General features: G+C 40.4%; 1 protein-coding gene across 5 annotated transcripts in view; it reads left to right on the forward strand.

The window, feature by feature from the left end:
- Positions 1-1497: 1497 nt before the first annotated feature.
- Positions 1498-27744, forward strand: part of HYCC1 (hyccin PI4KA lipid kinase complex subunit 1) — a 49215-nt gene continuing 22968 nt past the window's right edge. For 3 of the 5 annotated variants that reach the window (XM_064444441.1, XM_064444445.1, XM_064444444.1), the window contains exons 1-4: positions 1498-1580; positions 22057-22136; positions 23046-23147; positions 27466-27645. In XM_064444441.1, the coding sequence (XP_064300511.1) occupies positions 22086-22136; positions 23046-23147; positions 27466-27645 (333 nt within the window). In that variant the 5' untranslated portion in view covers positions 1498-1580; positions 22057-22085. Of the gene's footprint in view, positions 1630-11677; positions 11779-22056; positions 22137-23045; positions 23148-27465; positions 27646-27744 lie in introns of those variants that run through there. The other 2 variants (XM_064444442.1, XM_064444443.1) reach the window with 2 other exon arrangements.

The raw sequence follows: 27744 nt of genomic DNA on the forward strand, positions 1-27744 counted from the left end.
AAAGATCCTTGAAAATAACACATATGTTTTATTGTCAATAAATTAAAATTACATGCGAGATACCTATGGAAATGAATGGTACAATAGCACAAGTCTAGATACAGCTCAGATGGAAAGATACTGACATATGGACACAGGACGGCCAGGAAATCTTGCAGAAATTGATTGAAGCTGCCATTTTCCCAGGTTCAAGGCTCCAGGGAAGTCAAAATTTTGTGTGAACACAGGTTATTTTCTTGCATAGAGTCACTTAGGAAATTAAGACTGGTAAGGCATAGAAGAGCATGGCTTTTAAATGAGTAATTGTGTGGGCAATGCTTTGTGACAGTAAGTGTTGGTGCAGCCAGTTTGGGCTCTGTCATGACATGGTATTTGACACGGATCAAATCACAACCTCCTTGCCTTGGTTTCACTACACAGCAATTAGATTACTGATTAATTTAATCGTTATTAATCCTGAAGATTACCATAAGCGTGTGCTTCTGAGGATTAAAACTGAAATCCTCAAAGCACACTTGCAAAGAAACTGGTTGCAACAACAAATGTAAACTGAACTTTAAAACAAGAAGTAGCTCATTATGCATTATTCTGATTTATTTCAAGTTAATTCTTCAGAGCAATCAAAGGATGAAGTCAGGGGGGAAAAAAAAAAAAGGGAAAAGCTCTTGTATTGAAAAAGGCCTTAAGAGTGCTGTGGGACGAGACTTTCCCCCAATTGCTCTGATTTGGGAAGGCTGATAAGAATCTGCTATCTAAATAATAATAAAGATGTGTCTGTGATAAAAATTAAGAGGCGTTTGATTATGAGGCATTCTCATTAAAGCGCCTGGAAACATCCCTTGCAGAGCTGTCAGCCAGTGTGATCGTCTCTTTGTTAGGGCTGGGGAAGTTAAAGACTATAGTGTTGTTAGTCAGCCTATCGCCAGCTCTGTTTCTAAGCGATGGTGGCCGGAGGGCCGGCGGAGGAGGCGGGGGGGATGCTTTCGGACAGCGGTGAAATGCAGGCATGGGGCGCCGGCTCCCTCAGACCCAGCCCAGGCGCTGCCTGTCCTGCTCCGTGTGGCAGCTCCCACCACCGGTCGCGGGGCAGTTCAGTTCCAAGAGCGGGGCCGCAGCCCCGGGGGCGCCACCTCCCTCGGGGCAGGAGACCCCGGGCCCCGCCCCACCTTCCCCGGCAGCGGGGCTGGGTGCTGCCCGGCGCTCGACTCTCGTTCCCCGTTCGGTACCGGCGGGGAAACAATGACTTGTTTCCCCTCCACACACACACGCCCTGGGGCTGCCGCCCCCTCCCACGCTTCCGGGTCTGCGGCGGTGCCCGCCGACCCCTCAGCCCCTGGGCGCCCTCACAGACCGGCGGCCGCCGCCCGCCCTCGGAGCGGGGCAGCACCACCCATTGGGGGAGAGGCGGGCGCGGGCGCCCTCACCGTCCGCTCTGCCACCCTATTGGCTGGCGTGACCGCGCTTCGTCCTCCCATTGGCTGTGGCCACCGCCAGGCAGCGGCGGGGTCGGGCGGTGCCAGCCCGCGGCTGCCCGCCTGCCCGGCACCCCGCCCCTCGCCGCTGTCGCTCCCGGCGAGCGAGTAAGTCCGCGGGCGGCCGGGACAGCGGGGGAGCCTCTGGGCGGGAGGGGTGAGTTTGGCTTGGCGGCCGCTCCCGCGGAGCCAACTTTTCCCGCGTCGGGCTGGGGCAGCCCTCCGCGCCGCCGGGACGGTTTTGCGGCCGTTACGGCAACTAATGGAGCCCCTTCGTGCTTTGGCTCCCGCGCGCCGTGCTCCGCACTCCGCGGCGGGCTTCCCCGCCCTGCCCCGCCCCGCCCCGGGGCAGCCGCCGGCGCGCGGCCAGGCGCGGCCGTTACCCGCCGGGCTGGCGGGCGGGGGCGACGGCTGTGAAGGGCGCGGGGGGTGCTGCTGCTGCTGCGGCGGCGGCGCGCGGCGGAGTTGCCGGGGGAAGAAGGGCCGGTGCCCGGGCGCGGCGGGCGGCCGTGAGGGGCTCGGCGGGCCCCCTCCAGCCTTGCCGGGGAGAGCCGGTCTCTGCCCTCGGTGCGGGGTGGGATGAGCGGGGAGGCGTTCCAGGGACCGGCTTCAGCCCCCACCCCCCTTCCCGCGGGTCCTCCCCCGGCTCGGAGCGCCCGCGGCATCCCGGCCGCGTCTGGCGCCTGCCGGGGTCCTCCGCCCCCCACCTCCCGCTCGGCGCCCGGGCGGCGCCCGGGGAGGGCAGAGGGGGAGAGGCGGCGGCCTCGGCGGGGCGGCTCAGGGCTGGCGGGGCAGCGGCCACTTGTGCCGCCGGGAGAAGGCAGCCGGGGGCGGGCGGGTGAGACAAAGGAGCTGCTGCCGCGCGTCTCCGCGGAGAGGGGCACAGGCAGCGCGGTGCCTGGTAGCGGGCTTCCCGCCCCCTGTGCTGGGCGCCTCTGCCTGATCGCGGGAGGAATCCCTGATTCAGGGAGCAGCTCAGTGGCGTGCTGTGGAATACACTCCTTCTAACCCATCTCCTCCGTACGGTTTTCTTTCCTGCCGCGTTGACTTCGGTGTCCACGATAGGGATGCGAGAGGCAGCAGCAACAGTTATGATTGCTGCGAGTTTGCGGTTGAGGTCTGTAAGTAGGAAGTGCCGCAGGCTGCAGGGGGTTGTGCCTGCGTAGGCTTCGTTGTTTAACTTCACGCACGTTAAACTGAAGGAACTTTCCAAGTTCTTTGTGTTTTAAAGGTAATAGTAAAGGCAGAGGTAATGCCCGTGGACTTGTCTTGTTCCATATAATCCTAGAAGCCATCACGTTTTTTTCCCACCCAACTGAATTCTAAGTCCATCCCGAAAGAGCTCCTGAAGTCTTAAGTTCACAAGGAAAAGATTTGTCTACTTGAGGATTATTAGGTCTTCTTAGCACTGATCTTTCATCACTTTTAATATACACTGCTAGTGTGTGAGAAGTTGACTACAGAAGAACAAAATATGAAAGTTTCTGTGAAGTGATAGCTCTTAAGTTTGCTAGCTGCAAGTTCAGATTTGGCGATTAGGTTTTTTTTTTAAAGGCAACTTGAACAAATGACGCTGCAAAGAAGCAAAAAGCAGTTTTATGTAGCAAAGTGTAGAATGATGTTGGTGATTGCCTTTCATTGTATCTAAAAGGCTTTTCTGTGGTTTTTCCCTCCAGTAATGCAGCTAGATGCTAGTCTCTTTAGAAGCTTGTGCTTTCCATGGAATGCCTTCCTCTATGACAGTGCGTTGCTTCTTCTCCACCTTCAACAATTTCTTTTATGTTGTGAAAAGTAGGTAGTGTTGTGAAGATTGGAAGAATTAACTTCCAATCTGTTTTACTTTCATCAGCGAAATACTTTTGGTGAAAGTAATGTTCTTTGAAGTTGAGTTTCAGATGCATCTGGCACTGTTCTTGGACTTATTTTTTCCGCCAGAGTAAGATGACAATATGAAAGTACTATTTTTGAAATGCAAAACTTGGCCGTTTCTCTCCTGTGATAATCTCTTTGTGAGACAAGGTACTTTAAACCAGCCTTTTATCAGAGGTGTGATAATTCTGAGGAAGTTCAGTATTGCTTTGGATGATTTATTAACTGTAGCAATTCACTTCTGTTCTCTTTTAAAGGTACATGTTAAATTTATTCAGAATGCTTCTTACAAGGAAAAAGGCTTTCACAGCCAGAATCGTGTTGAACTTCTGCCATAGTCTCCTGAATGGGAGGGTTTTCTTTCACTTGAGAGAGTCTGTGGTAGACATGTTCACTGGCATAGCTGGGTAATTAAGTCACTCGGGTTCTAATTTTGCAAGGACTTGTATTGCAAACAGGCATGTGTGTGAGAGATTGCAAGGCTAGGCACTACAAATGGTATGTGTCATCTATATTTTACTTAGTACAATGGGGCTGGCTCTAAGCTAGGAGAAGAGCATGTTTACTGATGCATATGTTATGACTGTGTCAAACCTAACAGTTAAGTTGCTGAGTTAAAGTCTAATTCTTAGTACACGTTAGCGTAAAACTCTATCTTGAACCTTCTCTGTATGTTCATGTCATGAAATACATTTTCATTATATCCTACCTTAAGGTAAATATAGGTTCTCTTAACCTGTCACTGATTTTAACACATGTAATGTGAAAATCACCTTGTTCATTCTGGAGGCTTATATTATTAGTTATCAAATGTTGGCTAATGTCTGGCGATTTTAATTAGAAAATAAAAATATATTTTATGGCCCAATGTGACACCCATTTTGTTTCAGGTTGTGTGGAAGATGCAGAGTTTGAGAAATCTGCATCATTTGTAAGAGAAAAAGTCACAGTTCCAAGGCTTTCCTCTGGGACTAAGAGGCTGTAGAGTACCCTTTACATTTGAGGCTTTAAAATTAAAGTTTTATGACGCTTAAATGTTGGTGAGAATATTAAAATGTAATAGCACTTGGACTCCTAACAAAGATCACCTGGGCATTCTGCAAACATACAGAACCTATATGGGGAACAGCTTAGACTTAAATCTGTAAGGGGGACCACCAGTTCATGTTTCATTCCCAAGCCTTCACTTAGGCAAATACAATCTCTGCCTAACCTGGCATGCCTCTGCTCTTGCAATTGCAAGATTGGGTACAAAGCTTATATTTAAGGCTGCCAAGTATTTGTGCAGGTAGTTTTGTTAGCATAAATGGAGATTACATGTATGACTCACTGCACTTGTGTGTTACTTACTGTGTTATCAATTACCAAGCAGTCAGTCTTCCAGGAGCAATATGCATGAAGTTTAAGCAGGAGATGCTGTAATGCTGTATAGGAAACGAGAAGCCTGATGATATGACCTTGACTGTGTGTATGCTCTGTCTTCTTTGAAGTTATGAGAACTAGAGTCCAAATCTCTTGTACTTCAGAAAAACTGAAGACTGCAAATTTGTATTTATCTTCTGAGGTGTAGTAGCTTGATGACTGGAGTGACTCTGTGTAATGGCTAAGACTTCTTCCATGGTATTATGAAAATGCAACGTGCTTAAAACCTGCATCTTTATATGCAGTGTTTCAGTGTATATGTTTCAGCATGTTGGTTTGTGCTTGGTAGGATGTACTTGAAAGTATTTGTTGTTTTACTGGAATCTGATAGTTTTCCTGGTCAACGAAATTACAGCTTTTGATTTATTAATGCTGTTCTGTTTAATTATGCAAGTGTAGCCCCCCCCCCCTTAATTAGAATTGTAGGCATGATATCTTTTCTTTAAATCCATATTTTCTTTCTTTTCCAGACAAAATGGCCCTTTTGGCAGTTTGTTGTCCTCAGTTGCCAGAATTGAAATGGTGGCTCTTTAAATGCACATTTGGGAGTAGAGAATGTGTTGGAATTAAAGCATTTTTTTATTAGCCTCAGTTAATTAGGAACTTAGATTGGATTAATTTCTTTGAAATGCTTCTTGAGATAATCTTGTAAGGCAATAACAAAGTGGTGTCAGGATAAGAACTGAAATCTATGTCAGATCAGTGTCATTAAAGACAAGGAGTACTAAAGTATGAAAATGTTTTGAATGTGTAGCAGCTGCATATTGCAGCAAGGCCGTGTGTAAAGCTTCTAGGCTGCTCAAGCTCTGCATGCCATTAAAATGTTTGATTAGTTCCTGCATTGACCAGAATCTTCCCTGTACTCTGTAATGTGTATTGTAAGTGTATGCACACACTTTTAAGATGAAGTACTCATGCATGCTCTGAAGATTTTCTGTATAAATAACTGATGCTTAAAATATCTGAAGTTATATGAAAACATTGGTGAAAATGAAAAAGTTTTCCATGAGGCTGAGGGGTGAAATTCTGCTGCATTTGTTCTTATTGTAAATCATTAGATTGCTGTCAGAATTTGTGCTGGAACTTTGTTAGCATGAAAACTCAGACTCTTGGATTAGATTAAAAAAAACACACCACCACAACAAAACAAACAAAAAACCAGCCATAATGTTTGAAAGGTCCAACAACTATAATAGTTTTCAATTTAGAGCACATCTAAAATAATGCAGGATATGAAGTGTTATCTTGTACTTCTGGTGAATCTGTTGTGGAGCCTTTGTCCTAATTAGGACCATGTTCAAGAGCAGCAGAATAAAAATAGAAAGTTGGCTTAGTCTGAGAGGGTGACTGTTATTTACAGCGATTTCTCTAGATGCATCCCCACATGAACTTACATGCTTTGGTAACAACTGGAAAGGGAGTGAATGAAAGCAACATAATTTACAGCCCAAGTGAGTACTGAAATTGTCTGAATGTGACCCTTTCTTGTAATTGCAATGATAAATGGGAGGATGTTTGTATTTGTGTGGTGAATTAAGGGCTCTGTTTATAAGGCCTCAGTGTAACTTCTAAATGGTGTACAAATTTAATGCAAGTGGGTTCGATAAACAGTTGTTACTAGGAGTATTATTTATTAGAACTGGAATCAATAAAGCATGTGGAATTTGGGCAGATATTTAATAGTCATTGTTCTTTTCTATGGAGAATGCAATAAAAGGTGAGGGCATGCATGAATACATTTCTTAGTTTATTTTAAATGATGAGCATTGCTGAGGAATCATCTGATTGTTGAGAGGAAAACTTGTTATCTCTCCAAAACAGATGTATGTTTGTGTTCTTCCATCTCATACCTCTGTCATATGAGATGCTGTGTAGCAATCAAAGCATAATAAAGAAATTTAGGTAAAAGCAATACTACGAGTAGTAAAACACAGCTATTGCTGATGCAAAAGCTGCTGAGTATTTGTATTCCATTCTGACTGGCATAAGAGCTTTCATTCTAAACTTAGTGACAGAAACTGCATATTTTAGGCACTTTCGAAAGCTATTGAAGACGGCGCTCTCGGGCAAGAGGTATCCTTTACATTTTGTCATTTTTTTCTATTTGTAAGGTAACCTTTAATTAAAAATAGCATAGTAACCTCTGAAGCCACACTGGATGCTAATTAACACATTTCAGTGCTTAAAGCCATGCTGTCTCCTAAGGTTTCCTGCTGTTTGCACTGGATAAATATTTATGCTTCAGCAAGGCATTAACTTCAACCTGATGAATAGTGCCTACAACTTTAATATTTTTATTAATACTAAACACAGTGATTCAGTACTATTACTATATTTTATTGCAATTCTTTTTTTAGAAAGGGGGGAACAAGCCCATTACACTTTAAATATGCGATAGTTTAATATTCAGTAATTAAGCTGTCTAGCAGTGTGAGTATTGTACAGAAGCTAGTGCTGGATAATATAAGGTCTTCATGAATGTATGGTTAATGGATGAGGCTGTACTATATCATTGTGGTTTGTTTGCAAGTACCTCAATCCTATTCTCATGTAAAGACAATTTTATTCTATCTTTAATTCTTTTTAATCCTACAGTATTTGCTATATTAAAGGAAATGATTGGAATATGCGTAAAAGCATTAAACTGGCCTAATAAATCTTTTACAACTGCGTTTTACAGGTTTTTAATACCAGCCACTGTCTCTGAAAATTAGGATACTGTGAATATTTTCAGTCTATCATGTAAGACGCGTTGGGTATGCTATAGTAACATTGCTATCTGAGGAAGCAGGCTATAGGATCTTCAGGTACAAAAATAAAAACTTTTTTCCACAGTAACACTCCTTCTCAGTGTTTGGCTGAAGGAAACGGTGTTACTCTTCCAGAGTTGAAGTAGGCTGCAAAATCAGACCGCAACGTCATATATTTTGTGTTAGGTTGATGAAAGGAAATTTTTTTTTTAAAGCCTGGGAAAGAATCATGTTAGGGAATTCCTTAGCTCTCGGTACTTAGTGCTAAAGCAACAGTTTTATGTTCCTTACAGTAACTTTACACTGGATTCTGCCAGCAAAATTCTGAGTATTCTCCTAGAGTTTGTGGTTAGTACCACATCTGGCTGAACCAATTACTGTCTACTCAGTTAAAATAATACCTCTCTTGACTTTCTTCAGATTGTGCCAAAATACCTACCTGCTTCATGTCTTGTGCTGTGGATATGCTACTGCTTTCACTCAGTTACAGCTTTTAGGCTCAAGCTGTAGTCTTTCCACTCCCATCTCTCACGCTCCTAATAATATTGACTCTATATGTCAGGTCTAGAAAGACTAATAGGCTTCTGCATTTTTTTTTTTCTGCTTTGAACTAAATTCCCAGTGCAGCAGCCAGAGGAGCAGGTGAGAGGCTTTTGACAGTAATTCTGCATATCCGCTTATACGCGTATTCTGTAGCTTTGCCAGTGCTGGTGTAGTATTTACCAATTCCTGCCTGTCTTGAGAGAATGTGATTTACATTTAATTGTAAAGCTGAGGGAAAAAAATAAAGTTTCTTCCCCCCCCCATTTTCTAAGCAGTATTTGGTGTCAGTACTGTAAATGATAGGTATTTCCACCACCGTGGTGTTGTGATGAGAGACTGTACTTCAGACAATCAAGTTTGTCATGTTACTTAGTGAAACACAATAAAGGGAACATCTGTTTTGTAGACTTAATGATACTACTTGAAGCATCAGAATTCTGTTGTTTCCACTAGAATTGGTTGAAGTGTTGTTGAATTTTCAGTAATGTGTGCAATATAGCAGAACTACTCTTCCAGCACTTGGAATGCGTCATGTTAGAGGCTGACTGAGTAGGTTAGCAATCTTGGCTACTTTTATTTTTTTTGCTGCCTTGGTAACTTCTGTTTGGTATACATATTTTCAATATTATTATTTCTGTCTTATGCCAAAATTTAAGAGTATCTGAAACATATGCATTTGCACTGGTTACTAAGAGTTCTTACTAGAACATAAGTTATTTGTGCAGTGCTATTTTATCCCAAACTGTTGTTGTTGGCAATCTATAGGTGTATGGGTAAAACTGATAAGGATTTTCCACCCGAAACTTAACATAATCATAGAAGATCTCTAAACTGTGCAGTTCCTTTGCATACATAATACACACATTCATTCATTCCTTAACGAAGTAATGAAAATCTTTGATTCATTCCCATTTTAGTGGTATCTTAGTGTCTTAGATGTTTTGTCTAATTCTGGCAAAGAAGTGGATGACAGCGCACCAGTGTTCACAAAGTTGCAGCAATCCAGTGAAATAGTGATAAGGTCTAACTCACTTCACTGTTTATAATTGCTTTTTGTTGTGGTAAAATGAAAGTCCTGTATATATTCAGTAGCAGCGGTAGGGTGTGGGTATCCTTGATGTCAAGGCAAGAAAGAACACCTAAAAGAAGGTCCCTGCTGGTACAGTAAATAGAGGAACTGACTAAAGTGTGAACAGGAAGTTAACCGAGTGATGAAACAGGAACCAAATGATGCCACATTTACCCTTCAGGAGGTTCCTTAAATGTGACTACTGATTTTAAATGATAGGTGTATGATCCTTTTGTGTTGTGCAGTTATTGACCCCCACCCCCTGCATGTCATGCCGTTTGGAAAGTGGCCATTCGCTGAGTTTATATTTGTTATTTCCTCTCATTTGATATAGCTTGCTTTGTTCTTGGTTCATTGCAACTCATCTTTCCTGTGGGTATGACAGTTTTTTATGCACATAATGTGTTGCTTCCTAGGGTTGTTAAGCTGGATTGATGTTGTTCAGCTGTCGTTCATTTGTGTCAACGGTGTCCCAAATACAAGTGTAATCAATGACCAGTTTCCATGTATTGTCATAATTGTACCTGCAATTCGAGTGACTTTTCAGTTGTGCTTGTAAGCAGAATGGACTAAAGTTCCAAGTTCACAGGCTTGAGGCTATTATAGAAAAAAAATCTCGACTACTTGGACGTTAGGCTACAGAAGTATTTGCCAGGCTCTAAATCATGATGTCTGTGCTCCAAACCAGAGCTCTGAATTTGTAAGTGAATGTTGAAGTACTGCTCACTTCTGGAAATACTAGATTTGAGGTCTTAAAGCACTTAGAAATCAGGCCTGTCTTGAGCAGAAGACATCTTGAGATTTAATGAGAATGCAAATAAAAGGGACAGGAAAAGAAAGTGAGTGTATGCTCTGCTATTTTTACTCTTAAACTGTTTCCTGCTACCTAAGTGATATCAATATAAATTCACTAGAAGCTTTGGAACAACAGCAGGTTACTTGGTGATACTGCTAACCCTGGAAATCTGTACCTGAGTTGTTCAAATAAGAGTCCCTCTAGAAGCTGTGTAACTCGAGTTTCATTAGATTTATATTTCTTTCTTAGAATAATTAATATTCTGAGCTTTAGATGCTTTAATGAAGTAGGAACTTTTTACTTGAAGAGCTTTTTCATCTGATATGAATTCAACCTAAATTAATATGCCCTACAGTGTGAGACAATTAACACCATTTTTCTGGTTTGCCACTAGTATGCTTTTGGGATTTGACTTCCTTTTTTTTAAATTTACAGTACAGAGCAAGACATACAGGGTAGCAGATTGCCTGAGACTTTAACTTGTACACACTTTGTACTACAGCACTGAAATAATATGTGGCAATAGAGTATTTCACCTGTTGAATGTATCTTTTCTGAATGAGAGAGAAGTGTGGGTCCTGCTGTTATTTTTTTAAAAAATTTCAGTTAAAGTAGTAGTGTTTTTCTGTTGCTTATAAAGTATGTAAAATACACAAAGTTGTTCTTAGGTGCTTTGAAATGTTTTTCAAAATAACATGTCCAGTCTTGTGAGTATACCAGGCTTGTGTGGGAGGGCTGTTAGGGGGGATGGGAGGGACGGAAAGGGTAAGGAAGAATGAGAAAACTGCTGTGGAGAGATAAAGCATATTTTTCCTGAAACTGTTTAACACAGCATGATGTGCATGTATTGATGGATTATTTTAATTCTGTAACTCAACAGGGAGCAATCGTCAACCACTCAACACAAACTAAATCCTAAGGTTATCTTTGGTATTGATGTACCCTTCCTGGAAAATGCAAGTTTGTTTAGCATTTTTCTGTCAAAATGACATACTAAAACATGTATCAGTAGACCACCATAAACCTCTTTTTGCTATAAAATCTGTGGTGTATTCTTAACAGCAAGGTTCCTGCTTTTCTCTCATGATCTTTGGGGAAATGGTAGAATGGTATACTGGAGATAATATTTTGCAAACATTAAGTTATCAAGAATGCTAATGCTGCTGCATTGGTAGAGTTAGGGTGATGGGGTGTATCATAGCACTCATTTAAAATAAATGCTCTGGAATAAAAGTAAAATCAAACCCTTCCATTGCAATCATACTTGATCATGTCTGATGTTATTACGCTATATTGTAGATCTGCCCTGGGTAAACACTTCATAATGGTTATTCTTGCAGTGTGCTATGTTGTTTAAAGCCTGTTTCTAGGACATCCAAATCATTGACCTATCTCAGGATTTATGCCAAAGGCATAGTTTCATGCTTGTTTCAAATACAATGGGTTCAACTTCCTCAGCTACAAGTGGAAATGCTTTGAAAGGATAGTTCATGTTTGTGGGTACATGAAAACTTAAGAATGCTTGCAGAGTAGGAGCCCAGGCCGTAGAGGGAAGTTCTAACTGGCCATGTGCGACTGTGATGGAGGAGTGTATGATTTCAAAATAGTTATCTTTGGTTTTCATGCTAGTAATACTATTTTTAAGTTTTTAGAACTTAACTAATTTTTGGCAAATAAAAATAAGTCACTTCTGAAGCACCTCTACCTTTTGCAACCTAATTCTCAGTTTGTGGAGCTTCCTGGATTTCGTGGAGGCAGAAGGAAGATTCAGTTGAAATGAAGTCCCAAGAGCAGCTCCAAAACTTCTTCCTCATGGGGCTTGCATAGGATCTTCTAAAGTCAGTTTCTGGCTTGCAGGTAGGCATCTCTGCCTTCCAAATTAAATTAGGTGCAGATACCTAGAATGGGGTTGGAAATAGTCAGAATCTCCTGAAATCTCATTCTCAGCCAGTGGAGCTGGGAAGTTTTGGCCAAAACTGTTGTATTCTTAATGTTGCTACTAAAAAGTAGAAGGTAAAGAGTATTAAAAATGGAAGGTGAAGAGCCTGCTCAAACTCCTGTCCCTACCTTGTGAGCTGAGTCTTTTTCTTTCTAATAAGTCACTGCTAAACAACTTGTCAGATGAATCAGAATGGTAGGGGTTGGAAGGGACCTCTGGAGATCATCTCGTCCAACCCCCCTGCTTGAGCAGGCACACCTAGAGCAGGGGGCACAGGAATGCATCCAGGCGGGTTTTGAATGTCTCCAGGGAAGGAGAGTCCACAACCTCCCTGGGCAGCCTGTGCCACTGCTCTGTCACCCTCACAGTAAAGAAGTTTTTTCTCATGTTTAGCTGGAGCTTCTTGTGTTCCAGCTTGTGCCCATTGCCCCTTGTCCTGTCACTGGGCACAGGAATGCTCCATTTGCTCTAGCTGAAACCACGTACTGTAATGGCAGAAGACATTGGAATTGTGCCTTTAATGGTTGATGCTTTAATGGCTGATTAACTACATTAATCCAGAATAAGTAAGAACAAACTTTAAGACAGGATTTTTTTCAACTACATGTATTTTATTTTATCTGAGACTAGGCTGTTTGTATCTGTTCTTTCTTAAAGACTTAAGATGTAAGCAATACTGTTTACATGGAATAAACCAGGAAGCAACTATTATTTCAGCTGCAAAGAAAAACTTTTGCTAGTAATAACTCTCATCTTATTTTTCTATAATGAATGTAACTATTGTTATATTACAGATGATAGAAAAGCTAATACCTGAGGTGATACTGCAAATGAAATAGCTTGAAGGAGAGTAGGACTTTTGGAAGCTGCAGAATAGGGGATGTAACTGGAATAAGTCAGCTTACAGGTGGTGAGTTTTGACTGACCGGATGATTACCTGTATGGCAGTTGTACTTACAGTGTGCTTTTGTGCAGAAGGCAGTAAGAAAGAAATATGAGAGTAGGATTAAAAAAAAAATAATCAAGCTGTGGAAGTTACTTCATTTTACTTCAGTTTGGCACTGTACTGCTAGGGCTACTTTTGTACTGCTTTAACAAAATAATTCTGATTTAGTATGGCTTGTATAAATTCAAGTGAAAATGTAAACCTATAATCTCATATTTGTATCTTGGTGAGTTGTTTAGCTGGCATGAGTCATTTGGTTGTCTCGAAAGAGTTATCTCCTTGCTGGTAAAGGGCAGGTACAATGTTAGTTACAGGTGCTTTTTAATTGTTGTTTGCTAATCTGAAACTGAGCAAATATAATTGCCAGGAGTCAAAGACCAGGATTAAAATCTTTAAAAGCCTATGGTTAGAGGGATCCTACTTTCTGCTCAAGACTAGAAAGCTTTCATCTTGAATATTTTGGGTAATGTGTGCCCATATGGCTATTTGGCAGTATTGTAAATGGTGTTATGACCTCAACTGTAGGTTGTGGGGTTTTTTCCCTATTGACAGAATGGGAAGGTTGTAGAAAGGTGAGTTATAGTTTGATATGCCAAGTATTTGTGTGTAGGTTTCCAGGCTAGAAAGTGTCAATGTTCTATGGTGCTGGATCCTTTACACAAGAAACAACCGCATTTAAGACAGTTATTTATAGTTGCTATACAGTCTGTATTAACAATACATGCTTTCTTTCTTTAGAGTAACTTTTTTTTGTTCCTTATTTGCTGTCATCAGAACTGAATTGAGGTCTGTCATCTGTGGCTGAATATTATTAGCCCTATGATTTTAAAAATCTGTAATGGATATCATTCAGGGGGACTTCTCCATTTGATGGGCAATTATCTATCACTCTCATATCTCAAGTGTAAACTGTTCAAGAAGCATATGTGCACAAGTTCAGGAAGCCTTTTATAAATCTATATCATGGAAAAGTCCATTGACCCCTGACTCTTCAAGGCTGACATTTCGCTTTGTCATCTAAAGTGTGAGCTGCAAATAGGGTGGTTGCTTCTAGCACTGACAGAGAGTGGGGTGAAAAAAAAACAAGTGGCAAAACTGAAAAATACCCTTGGCAGTAAGAAATTGAAATTGACAGCAGTTTCAGTTCCTAAGGTTCAGTAACCTTTACAAACCACTGGGAACAAACATGTTCAAAACAGTTGTCTTTGTGTAGGTTCACTCCTGTATTGTGAAGACCATTGCAGTAGTGACCATGCTGAGTCAGACCAGAATTTCTGAAACCTTGTTGTCTTAACAGTGGCTGTAAATAGAGGCCTAGAAAGGAACTGATAGGCGAAGCTGGAGGAGTCTTTTGGGGGAGCAACTTCTGACTTCAACTTTCTGAGCTGGAAGAAGTGCTTTCATATTTAGTGGCTGTGGATGGATTCTTCCATGAATGTGTCCAGGTGTGCTGGTTTCAGGGCTTCTTTTTTTGTGCATTTATGTAAAGCTCATGTACTCGGACTAGGGACTCAATGCATACTTCCTTCACATTGTTTTTGGTAACCTCTTCTGTTTGTTTTGAGCCTGTCACCTATAGTTTCAGCTAATGCATGTTCTCCTGTTAAAAGATGCTGAAAAGCCATCTCTTGTCATTTTAGGAATTTGCTTGAGCCTGAGTCAGTGATGCTTGGTGCACTGTAGCTATCTTGTTGACACTGCCTGATTTTACACCAACGATAGCAATTATCAGAGAAATTTGATAGTGAATCTTTGTGCACTGCTTGCATTGTGTATTTGAATAGAGCACATGACTGCTTCAGGCTTAGCACAATGAGTTTTTGTTTCTTTATGCAAGTTTGAAAAATGCCAGGAAGTCAGACCTAGCCTTTGTGTTTCTGAAACTTGCCAGAGTGGGTTTTGGAGTCCATAGTAGCATTGGTTTTTTTTCTCAAGAGGCTTCGAATGATTTGCTACCCATTACTGTACCTACAGGGGTGTATGAACAGGATAGCCTGACCATATTCAAAATTATGTAGTAATGAACAGATCACTGTATCACTAGAATGAGTTGTGCATTAACATCAGGAGAATACATTCTCTTCTTTGGCAATTTATTAAAGAATACGCTTGCCTGAGTGCTGTTTCCTGTTCTGAGACTTACCAAGGGTTGTGTCTGTCTCTGAAACGTGCTGGGAGAGAAAAGGGTTCAGCAACATGAATTATGTAGACTGTAGTCGTTAAGTGAGCTTGATGTATGATGTAGAGCTGATTAAAAAGTTTTTAATACTACCTGTACCACTTCAAAGGGTAAGAAAAGTTGACTTCTAATTGGCCCTTCCTTAGTTTTATGTAGAAACTACTATAGAATACAAGATCAACATGTACCAGGGACTTGATCTCTTATGGGTCTGGTACATCCTAACAGAATGCTCATGAGTTTACTTCATTCCTCTTCAGGATGAGTTGACAAATTTGGCTGATGGTTCATAAAAATCTTAACTTTCTGCTCCATGTTTCCCTTTGGCTAAAAAACTTTTTCTTAGCAACTAGTACAAGCTTCCAAGCAGATACTTTTCAGATTAGGTAAGGACACAGTATATGCTTTTCCTCCTTTTCCAGCAAGTCCCAGAGGACAGGACTTGAGCACTACTTGGCTCCTGGTTTTGGTTTTTTCCAGATCTGTGACTAATACTGTGGTTCCAGAAGGTCAGTTCTGCAGAACTCAAGAGTTCATTCTTTATCCAAATCCAGCCTCCTTGTACTTAATCCAGATTTCGTTTGCACACATGCATCCTGTGGATGAATTCTACAAAGGCTGGGTAGTTTTGAAGAATAGGAAAGCCAGCTATTGTGAGAAATTTTTTTAAAGAACAACCTGTGCATATGTTGTCTCTGATTTCATTCAAGGCTATGATTTGATATTATATTAAGTAAGTCTTGAGTGACAGGTATGAAAAACTGAAGCCATGTAAGTAGATGGATCCATTAGTAACTTTGCCAGAGAATACATCTTAATTCATCTTGGCTCACCCTCCACCAACTCGGTGCATAGCAACTTCCCCCCGCCTCCCCCCCCCCCCCCCCCCCCCCCCAAAAAAAAAACCCAAAACAAACCAACCCCCCCAAAAAAACAACTCAGTAAGTTCAGTAAGTTTCTGTCATATTTGTGCTGTAATGGAAAAAAGAATGGTCTTTGTAGAGACTTTGTGGAATTCTCTTCCAAACAAGACTCACTTTTGTCAGATAAACTTGCTTGATATCTTATTCCAGTTGTACTACTCATCTCGAAACAAAACAAAAATTGTTCTCCCCTATGTAAGGAAAGTTTTATAGAACAGAGTAAGATCAATTTACAGCTCTCAGAGGCTGCTTCTTCCTTGGGAACAGATCCAGAGAACAATCTCACCTCAAGTTATATCAAAATGGATTGCAGACTTTGAGTAGAATGTTAGACTTATTCTCTTCTCATTAACATTAAAGCTCCAGTTGCATATGTCCTAGGGTTCCAATGTTAGAGATTAGTAAGGGCTGTATGGCTTTATGTGCTTACTTTAAATGGAAGTTGTCCTAGGAAAACTAGGTTGTTAATTGTTTAGTATAAATCCTATTTCTTGCTGCTAATGCAAGTTGAGAGTCTTGGGGAAAATACTCCAAAGTGCTTTTAACTCACGAGGCATAAACACACAGATAAATTTAACACCTGTTAGCAGGGCTGCAGTAGCTACACATGCTCTCATCATGTAGCAAATGTGAACTACTGTGATAAGACCTGCAATGAAAGACTGTCACCTGAAGTTGCTTTATTTCATGTATGATATAAGCTAAGAATATATGTCTAATAAAAGTCCAACAGAGATGTGACAATCTGACTGTTACTGAGATCCATCACAAATAATTTAGTGGTATCACTTGAATCTTTGAGACTTTTTCCTCTTTCCTGCAACTGTCTTCCACTAGGACATCCAAATGACTCTCCCTGTTAATCTCTTGGAATGAGAAGCTTGGGGACATTTGAAGCTGCTTGTCACTTTTAGTCAAAGTATTGTTTGATTTGTGGGGTCTAAAGCAATTTTTTAGAAAGAAATTCTCAAACTCTACTCATCTGAACTCTTTGCAGGGACTTAAGAGGAAGAAACCAAGGAAAAAAAACTCTGTTCAAAGGGAATTACATGCCGATATACCTCAAAACAAGACACTTTTTGGGGAGAAATGCTGTGCAGTGCTTGCTGTATTGTTTGAACTTTCATTACAGTTTTGGTAGTTATAAAGCACATTCTCAATATAATTTTACAGCTTTTTTTCAAAGTAGCATGTATTTACTCTATCCGCTTTGTTGCTTTAATTCCATAGTGACTGTGGTATCTAATGCTTTCAGTGAGGTGCCTATGTCTTGCGGTTGAATCCACTCAAATGAAGCTGTAATTAAGGCATGCCTTTTTTAATCCTTTTGGGATTTTTTTCCGTAAAAGGTTAGCAGATGCTATAAACTAGGCCTTATCTTGGCCCACTGTTAACAATTTCGTTTTGGAGTTACTTTTTGTAAACTTTCTACGGGCTTCAGAAGAAATAGCATTGTTAATTGAAACTTGTTAAACCTTCCTTTAGAATAGTCTTAGGTTTGTCAACTCTGTCCATACATTGTTGCAATCCAATGTGATCTGTTATTTAACTAGCATAAAATGTGGCAATCCGCAGCAAAACAGTAGGTTGTCAGCCTGTTTGAATAGATCCCACAATAGATTCCACATGAGTGTGGAATTGAGGCTTTTCTTCCTTCTAGGGAGACATCAGTCTAACAGATAATCTTTGTTTTAAAGGAAAATAATTATAAAATTAGATACCTTGTTTGTGACACTCAAATGTGTATTGCTGTGGACCTGTACTGCTTGAGGTTAAACAGTGTATCCAGAAGGGTATATGCATTTTTTTAATGCATGAAGGTAAAATAAGGACAGTCTATCTTCTGTGCATCTCAACTGCCTTAACTCTCAGTGGAATGCCTCTGCTACTTTAAAAATCAAAGACCTGATTAGCAAAAACTTTGTGCTGTTTCTTATAGCTCATGCTTTTAGAGATTTTATTTCAAAAGTTCATGCTTTCGCAAAAAAAAAAAAAAAAATTTGCCTTCAAATACACAGTCATAAAAGCTTGAAGTATTGTCTTTGGTCCAATGGATAATGCCAGCCAAAGATGCTCTTACTGTTTTTACTGGTCAAATGAACCCTGTGTTCTCTGGGAGCCTTTAATCTGAAAAGAATGCTTGATGGATGAGCAGAAATAGGAGAAAAAAAAATGCATCTCTTGGATAAGTGTGGTGTCAACTATGGACTTGGAGTATCCAGGACACCTTTGGACACTTTTAAATCATGGGTTTCTTGCTTTGAACAGTCAATATTAGCACAGGTGTGTGTGCCATTAATGGGGCTCAGTAGGGAATAGTTACTATTGTCATCCCTGCTGAAGCATGAGATGTTGCAAAAGCCTTTGCAGTCACAGGAATAAAAGTAGGTCTAGTAGATTGTGTGATTCTGTAGGAACTGATGAGGTCATTGCTTCAGTAATTGTAGTAGGACTAGCCTTTGTGTGTGTTAGCACGCAGTATTATCCTTAAAAGCCTCACTTTGCAGCAGGGTTTGAGACAAAGTGTAGGCTATTCAGAGGCCACTAATCCATATTGTCGTCGTCATACCTTTAGAGGCCATTGGTGCTGGTCAGAAAGAGTTGGTATTAGCTAGAGGAGTTTCCTTCATGACAGTCCTTCCTATTTCTTTGTTGATACAGGATAACAGAATGGATGAGGTTTGAATGGACCTGTGGAGATCACCAAGTCCAACTAACTTTGCTCAAAGTAGTGAAAATTAGAACAGGTTGTTCAGGATCTTGTCCACCTGGGTTTTGAATATCTCCAAAGATGGAGACTCCTCAGCCACTCTGGGCAATCTGTTGCAGTGTTCAATAACCCATGAATGAAATTACATTTAAACCCTTTTTTTGGTGTATTTCAGCTTGTGCCCATTGCCGCTTGTCTTGTCACAAGACACCAATGAGAAGAGCCTGGCTCTGTCTGCTTTACTACTTTCCCCCATGTAATTATCTACGTTCATAAAATCCCCGTGAGCCTTCTCTTCTCCAGGCTTAATAGTCCTAGCTCTCTCAACCTCTCTTCATGTGAGAGATGCTCCAGTTCATCCATCAGCTTTGTGGCCCTTTCCCAAACTCTCTCCAGTATGTCCATGTGTCTCTTTTGCTGGGAAGCCCAGCGCTTCAGATGTCTCACCAGGGCCAAGCACAGGGGAGGATCATGTCCATTGACCTGCTGGCGGTCCAGGGGCTGTTGGCTGCCTTTGCTGCAAGGGCCTGTGTGGCTGCCTCACATTCCCCTTGCTCATGAAGATCCCCAGGGCTTTATCTGCAAAGCTGCTTTCCAGCTGTCTGGCCCCGTGTGTGCTGATGCCAGGGGTGGTTTGTCCCCAGGGGCAGGACTTCGTGTTGCCCTTGAAACTTCCTGACATTTGTGTGTTGGCTCCCATCTCCTGAGTCTGGGAGTTAAGGCAATTTTCTGTGCTCAGAGGCGTGGGATTCCTGAGGGCTGCAGTTGCTGGCAGCAACAGAAGGAAAGGTGGCAGTGAGTACCATGGCCTTTTCCATACCTCCTGTCAGCAGATCCTCTGCCCCACTCAGTCATGGAGCCCTAGTCTTCCTGTTGCTGATGATACTTTTACAAAAGCCTGTGGACCATTCTGGAGCATTCTTGATCCCCCTTGCTTTGATCCTTATTCCTCTTGGGATCCTATGCTCTACTACATCATGGTCACTGCAGCTATGGCTGCCCCAACCTTCATGTCACTGCTCAGTTTTTCAATCTTTGTAATTATGATATTCAGCAGAGTGCCTGCCCTTGTTGGCTCCTCATAACCTCTTTCAGGAGATTATAATCAGTGCACTCAAAAAACCTTCTGGATTGCTTGTTCTTTGTTGCGTTACCCTTCCAGGATATAACAGGGTAGTTAATGTTCTGTGTGAGGACCAGGTGTCTGTAAATGTGAGGCTTTCTCAGTTGTATGAGCAAGGTCTCATATTTCATATTGATGAGGTGATGAGTAGCAGACACCTGCCACAATGTCACCCATGTAGGTCTGCCCTCTCATCCATGACCCATAAGCTCTCAGCTGTTCCATTGTCCATTGCAGCATCCCTGCTACTCTCCCTGATAAAGGGTGGCTTGCTTTCCTCACCACCCTAGTCTGTCCTTAAAGAGCCTGTATCCAGCCATGGCAGTAGTCTGGTCATGTGAGCTGTGCTGCTGTGTCTCAGTGATCCTACTGAGATCATAGCCGTGCAGCTACACCCAGACCACCAATTCTTCCTGCTTGTTGGCATGCTGTGTGCGTGTTCGTGCATGGGCACTTCACAGAGGCACCCAGTCATGCTGATTTGCTAGAAGAGGTATTAGAGCTTCCCCCATCATGCTGTCCTGGAGGAAGTGCTTTATATATGTGCTTAGATTTGAGGTGGGGCCCTGGTTTTTTGTTTACAAGTTCTCTCTTGCCTGCATCACTCTACCCTTTCCTTGCCAACCAGGTCTGCCACTTCCTCACTTGGCTGTAGGTTGTCATCTACTTCCCCTGGTACTACTGGTATCCTTCTCATGGAGCTGCCCCAGCTCTCTGCCTGTCAGGAGAAGCCTTTTAGTGGAACTGCTGCTGCACTGTACCTCCTATATGTTTACAGCTACTACTGCCATTTTCCTCACAAATTACATCTGGCCCTGTGTGGCTTATAATTCCTTGGCCCTTCCTTGCTCCCCTTTCATCCTCAGAAAGCACTCCGTTCTTGTATGCTTTGTGCAGACTTGCATGTCTTTCTGGGGTTGTTCGAGGAGATTGCCCTAGCTGGTTCCCCATGGTTTCACCTGACTAGGGCATTCATTTAATGATAGCTCTAGTGTGTGTGTGGGAATTTCTTGCTGCTTATGCTATTATTGTGTATTAAAATGATTCAAGAAGTTGCTGGACAGCATGTTCAATTTTGTTCCTTTTGGTGTTCATGTCTGAATAGTCATTTCATCACAACCATGTCCTATGCATTGAAAGATTTTGATTGTTTTCTCTTTAAGTAAAGCCTTACTTAAGTGGTTTTTTTTCCCCTTGCTTTGGAGGGTTATAGTGAGCTCTCACTATCATGTCTGGTTCTTCTCCCTTTAGGCTTCTTAAAATTCTCTGGATATATTCCACTATAGTCTGGATTTCAGAACAAAATATTTGTATTCGTGTTATACAAGGCAATTCTTCCCTTCCCCTCTCTTCCTTCCTTGTCATTCATCAACTAGCCCATACTTGGGTATCAGTACTTCATTACTAATTTTAAACTGGTAAAGCAAAACTTGATGGGATATGTCACATGATTGAACATTTCATCAAGAAAGTGTTAGCTTTTTCCTTAGATGAGCATTTAATTTCGTGATTGCTTGAAATCCATGGTCATAATTTGGATAAGCTGATGTGCATCGTCTAATAGTTGACCTATGCTTATGGTATCCCCCACAGCATGTTCTTCTAACTTTTAATAGGTTTGCATCTTAATGATATGTTGCTCTTTGTTTCATAATAAGCCATTCCAAAGGACAGCTGTTTTCTCAAAAAATAAGAGAAATCAGAAATGAATTTCAAAAGCCATTCTGTATCTCTTGTGTTCAGGTCTTAGTACTGATGATCTTGCTCTGTCTGAGATTGTACAGGGTGTTGAGCAAGGGAGTCCATCTTAGGTACATGCTGAGGCAGCAGGCTCATTGTCTTGCAGTTGCCACACTGGGGGCGGATTGAAAGGTTTTTCCATCAGCCTTTATTTCAGTGACCTTTTCCAAGTTAGGAATAGCAGTTGACTAGGAAAAACCTAAATGGTCATTTCTCTTCAGTGAGTCCATACACTTTTATCTCGATTTCTGTAAGCTGAAAAATAAATTGAAAATGAGAAGGTAATATTTTCTGTTTTCAAAATGCCATTTCTGCAAATCTTTGACTTATTGAGCTTCCCACGCAATACATACTTGGAATTTATTAAACTGCTGTACATGAAGACTCCCATGCTTAATGCTTCCAGCAGCTTGCATGAGTGAGATGGAATAAAAGTTCAAAGTGATGTCAGTGTGTGAAATGTTAACAAGTAAAAACATAAGATTCTTTATATATTCACAGGGACTTAATTTTCATCATATGCTTAATGCAGTGACTACATAGTTTTCACAAACTGTGTTTGCTTATTCTTTCAGGCTGAAGGTTTTGGAACGGATGTTGGAAGATGTTAGCTGTGGATACTGGGCTTGTGGAGGAGTGGTTATCAGAATTCAAGGTAACAAGTGCTCAGATATTTAGCCAGTTGTGTTTGAATTGCTGCTGGAGCAGTATGCAAGAGCGCTTGATTGTTGTAGAAAATGAATAAAACAATAACCTTGGATTTTGCTCAAATAATGTGATATATACAAATGTCTACTTGAAAGGATTTTTTTTCCTTGTCTGCTTTGGGATTACATACTTCCTGATACAGAGCAGTGAAAATGTATATCATGGATGAATGGTCTTGCTGGTTTGAGTGCAGACTAGACTTGACTATAGGTTTTCCTATAGTCTGCTTAGGTACACTGGGAATGTGTTTTCTGATCTGTATAATGGTATATAATCTCCTTCGAAGGACTGCAGATAAGAAGTACTGTAAGAGCTATGAATAGTAAGTTTAAATGTACAGCTTTCAAAGGGTTGCTAAAAAGGATTAGATTTTTACCCTCTTAAGTACTAGCAGAAAATCTGTTTAGTATTAGAGAAGAGTTGTTCACATCAACTGGAATTTGTGTTCTTTGAGTAATACTATATCCTGTAATAATGTTCACTGGCTGTGTGCAGTCTTGAGAAAACTCCTTAAGGTATGGATCTGCAAACTGCCAAGTTTCACAGTACTGAAATTTCACAGTGAAACTTCAGTGGGGTTGCATCTGTGAAACTGTTGGTTTTTATGTATTTCCCATCCACTGTCTCTACATTCTGAATTAAACTGGCTGCAAAATGATAAAATGCAGTATGTCTTCTGGCAGTTTTGTTGTCCTGAAAATACAGTGCTTTCTGTAGTAAGGATTTCTTTGTGAAACAAGTTTTAGTTTATAGTAAACTGATAAGTAACTTGTAATGGAAAATTGTTGTTGAAATAGCTGTTACATGTTAATTATAAAAATATTATAACTACTAGGAAAAGCAATTTTTATTTCAGACACTGCCAGAAGCATCCATATCCAGCTATGCTACAAACTTGAAAGACAAGAGTGCTTTGATTTCATCTCTTTACAAAGTAATTCAGGAGCCACAGAGTGAGGTGAGTATATCGAATCTTTCACACAAAATGTCTGACATAACACCAGCAGAATAAAATAAGACCTTGTGTTCTAGTTGATCTTGTTCTATGTGAATATCAGAACTACATGAAGAACCTCCATTAAAATGTTTTTTCTTAGCAATAGCATAGTACCATAGAAACAATAAGTTTTGTAACCTACTGATCAAAGCTAAGCTTGTAGATCATACTCATGGGCTTCAGAACTTGTGTATAGAATTGAGAAATACGTTAAGGAATTGAAAAGATATTTGAGACTGACAGAATCCTTTTTGTAATTCAGTATGACTTGAATGTGAACCTATAGCTATCAGAAGGTTGTCTATTACAAACCAAGAGAACAATGTTAGATAGCTTTGTGATCCTTTAAAGTTACTGTTTAGGTTTTAGGGGTTGTTTTTGTTGTTTTAAATACATACAGTATAAATATGTGTTTATACAGTGGATGTACCCTTGCTGAAATGATGGTTAAAAAAAGAAAAAAACTGGGGGGAGGGGACAGGTTTGCTCTGTACCTGTGCCAGGAATGATCCATGCCCTATGACTGCACTTTTTTTAAAGTGTCCAGGGGAGTTCAGAACATACTGAGCTGGTTTTAGTTGTCTTGTTAACTGTATTGTCTTACTTTCTACTATCCAGCAAACCTTGTGTGTATTATTTTAAAATTGCACTGAGTACTTAATTCCTCTTCTGAAAAGACCCAGCGTAAGGAACCTTTCCAAAGTTTTGAGATTGGGCCAGTAGTGGTCAGAGGGTAAAACACTTTCAGTGTATACATTTTAGAGAGAATACTGATAGAGAAACTCCCAGGTTGTCCAACAAAGAAGAAATGTAATTTTACTTTGCTGCTCAGAAGGGCATTCTGAGTCATTCCGACTACTGAGTCAACCCTGTCTGGTCTTCAGAATGCATATCAACATGTAAATTTGATGAATCTCCCTGTTGATAGCCAAACTGATACTTTCATGTGCTCTTTGATTTCTTACTACTACTGGCTATCACTAGGTTTCTCAGGGACCTTAGTAGCAGGGTGGCCAAGGTAGTTGGGATAATTCTGGGGGCAAGGTATTGAAGATTTCCCTGTTAGTGAGACTTTGAATTAAAAAGAAAAGCCAGTGCTGACTGAGTGTTGTTCTGCCTTGGGAGAACAGTCCTAAAATCTTTATTTGGACAGTTTTCCAAGTAGCCCCTTGTACTTGGAGCTTTCCACGGTGTGAAAATACCTCACTAGTAGTTAAAGAGACAAGTAATTTCTTTCAACTGTTTTTTGAGATTTATTAGCTGCATTGTGTAATGACAACTTGCTTTACAGTGTAGGGTATGAGCGGTCCTTATCTCATGTACATAATGCAAAGGGGAAGGATTAATGCATGAACACTGCAAATACTGCTGAGATTAAAAACAAACAACCCCATCTGTATACCTTTAAATATAGGTACTTTTAATGTAAAAATTATCTGTACCTTAAAATTGTGATTAATCTTGTTTTGGAGGATGGATGTGTTGGTTTTTTTAAAGTATTTGAAAAACAATTGTGTGTTTGCACCTGTGACTGCATTTTCCTGCTGGTTTATGTTTGCTTTTCATATGGGGTTTTTTGTTTGTTGTTTCCCCCCCCAAATTAATGATAAATTTGTGAGCTAAATCGAAGGAATATCCTATTCGTAGTAGCTTTGTTAGTAAAGACTTTAGTTACTTTTGAGGTTCCTTGGCCACTGATAGGTGAAAAATGTAATTCAATACAAGGAGAGTCTTCAGTAGATGTGAGGATTTAAAGGAATTCTAATTGACTCAAGAGTCCAACAATAAAAAAAAATCTGAGGTTTGTTTCTTCACAAATTCAAGATTTCTTGCTTTCTACCTAAACCACTATTGCTGTCCTTTTTAGATAGTAGCCATGGAGGTATTTACATCAGGCTGTAGCATGTGGTGGCATTTTGAGGAAGGAGATCTGGTTTTGTACTAATTACACATTTAAATGTGCTGATATAAAGCTGTCTCAACCGAGATAATGATGTGTACATGGATACCTGTCATAGCTATTTATGTGCCTTTTAAAGTTCAAGCACATAATTCTGAACTGATACTTCACTAAAGGAAGCATGCAAATTGTGTGAAATATGTAAGCTGAAGATGGAAAGCACTTGTGCTGGTGAAGTTTTCTGGAAGGATCTTTGATATTCTGCTCTTAAAAGTGAGTTCAGCTTAGCGTGATTTTTTGCCTTTGCTGTAGATTTTTCACAGATCATCTTTCCAAAGAGAAGCTATATCTGTCGGAAGCTAAAATTTCTTTTTTTTGTTTTTTTTTTTAATGGATCAGATTGCCCCAGATTACTACTTTAAAAAACCCCCAAACTTGCTAAGATCCTTTGGGTTCAGAAGTAACTTTGGGAGGTAAGAAATGTTGACTCAACTTTCTTTGTATTCAGGAGGAAAAACTTGAAAGCAAACAGGTTTGGTTTTTTTTAAACATGCTCTTGTGGTGATGTTTCCTCCTTTGCTTCAATAAAGGGAGGAAAATATAGAAGAATAGGTTTCTTACTTTTTGAAAGCTTGTTCCATTGAAAAACTGAAGGTGTGACCTAGACAAATAGAGGAAGAACTTGCACGTTGTACTTAGAATAAAGTAGAAAACATGATTTGCATGTAACTAGCAGTAAAGTACGTACATATATTCCAGTTTTTAAGGATTTTCAGAAAGGTGTTGGGTAATACATTGCTTTCTGAACTGAAGTGCAGTGGCAGTACTAATGATTATGGTATCTTTTCTCAGTGCAATCTCTAAAATACTCTAAAATGCATGTCTAGTTTGGATTCCATCATTTTCAGGTTGGAACTTCTGGGGATTTTGTGGAAGAATACATTTCAGTGAAGGTCTGTTACCTGTTACTAGCCTGAACATTCCTGGTTTTGAAATTAACGTAGAGTCTATTTCTGTGAGTCATGTAGACAAACTAAGACATTAAATCTTGGAGGTAAGGAGCAAGGTAGCAAAAGTAGTCCTTTAGGTGTGTTACATTTGAATCCTTTCAGAGATTTGTGACTGGAGAATGTCACACTTATGTAATGCTTTTTAATATATACATATATATATTAAAAAAAATAGCTGGAGCTGATAGAATGAATTCTAAATAGCTGGAATCTCAGATTTCATTTTGTAAAGTTCCCTAATAAAATACATCAATTGTCTAGATTGTTTTTCAGGGAGTAGTTTCTTAGATGATAGGGTCCTCCTATTTGTTATTACTTGCAAATAAATTATTGAGAAGATTTAAAGAAAAATTGCCTTTTTCCCTTCCCTACCCCACTTTTTTTTAAGAAGAAATACTTTTACAGTTCCAAACTCTTACTGATGGTTTGCTGTGTTTGCCACCAAAGTTATTTTTGAGTATGTGCTTTTGAGTTTTTGCTTGAGAGTTCAGTGTCCAGTTCAGCTGTCTTTGAAAGTGCCTACTGGTTTTGACAGTATTTTCTACTTGGGTTAGGAAATCTCCTACCTAGGTGACAAAATGAAAGTATAACTTCCATACATTGACACATGATGGTTAACACGGTGTTTCGTCCTCTAGCGGGGGTAGGTGGTAGCACAAGAATGCACATTAAATCCAGAAACAGTGCAAGCTGATGGCATAATTGTTTTTAAGTCTTTTTTTAAAAACTTGTTCTAGCTCAATGTATTATTTCCGGTTCAATATATTACTTCCATTTATATAAGCTTAACAGATCTGATTGTAAAATTACTGTTGAGACTTCCCATTTCTGTCTCAAACCTATATATACGTTGAAGTTTCTAGAAGATTTTAATGAGAGTGGAAAAGTGAACTAATGCTACTGTATACGAAGTTATTGTAATACTTTGAATTTGAGTGTTACACAGCTCTTCTCACTTGGTGGGTAAAAGCTTCTAGCAATTTGTGTGTATGCTGTTGGAGCTCTAGAATAGCCAGACCTTTTGTTCATGTGATTTTCCTGTATGTTAGAGATATTGAGGCAATGGTATGAGGTGTGGTGATAACAAGTATTCTCTATTTATGCCTTTGAGGCTGGAGGAAGTGAGCCAAAAATGAGAGAATTGGAATTCTTTCTTCACATGGAATGGAAGGCTCTAGTTCTATCATCTGAAAGTATGTTATCAGGGATGAAAAGTATATAGGTTGAATTGGGCAGTTACAGCACCAGTCACTCCCTAATAGCCACAATGTAACTTATCAGTTTACAGTTTTGTCCAACTGATTGATCCTTGCAAAGTTGCAGTTTCTTGTAATGTCTTATTCGTTGACAATTGTAATTTATATTTCAGCTTCTGGAGCCAGTTTGCCATCAGCTCTTTGAGTTCTATCGCAGTGGTGAGGAACAATTGCTACGATTTACACTGCAGTTTCTACCGGAATTGATGTGGTGCTATCTTGCTGTCTCAGCCAGCAGAGATTTGCAGAGCAGTGGATGCATAGAGGCTCTCCTCCTAGGAGTTTATAACTTGGTTTGTATTTGTGTGTAATTATTCAGGCCTAAAAAGATTAGTGTGCTTTTGACGGTTACTATAGAGTATTTTACTGGGGAATAATTAACAATTTCATTT

Source organism: Phalacrocorax carbo, chromosome 2 (genome assembly GCF_963921805.1).
Source record: "Phalacrocorax carbo chromosome 2, bPhaCar2.1, whole genome shotgun sequence".
Taxonomy (NCBI): domain Eukaryota; kingdom Metazoa; phylum Chordata; class Aves; order Suliformes; family Phalacrocoracidae; genus Phalacrocorax; species Phalacrocorax carbo.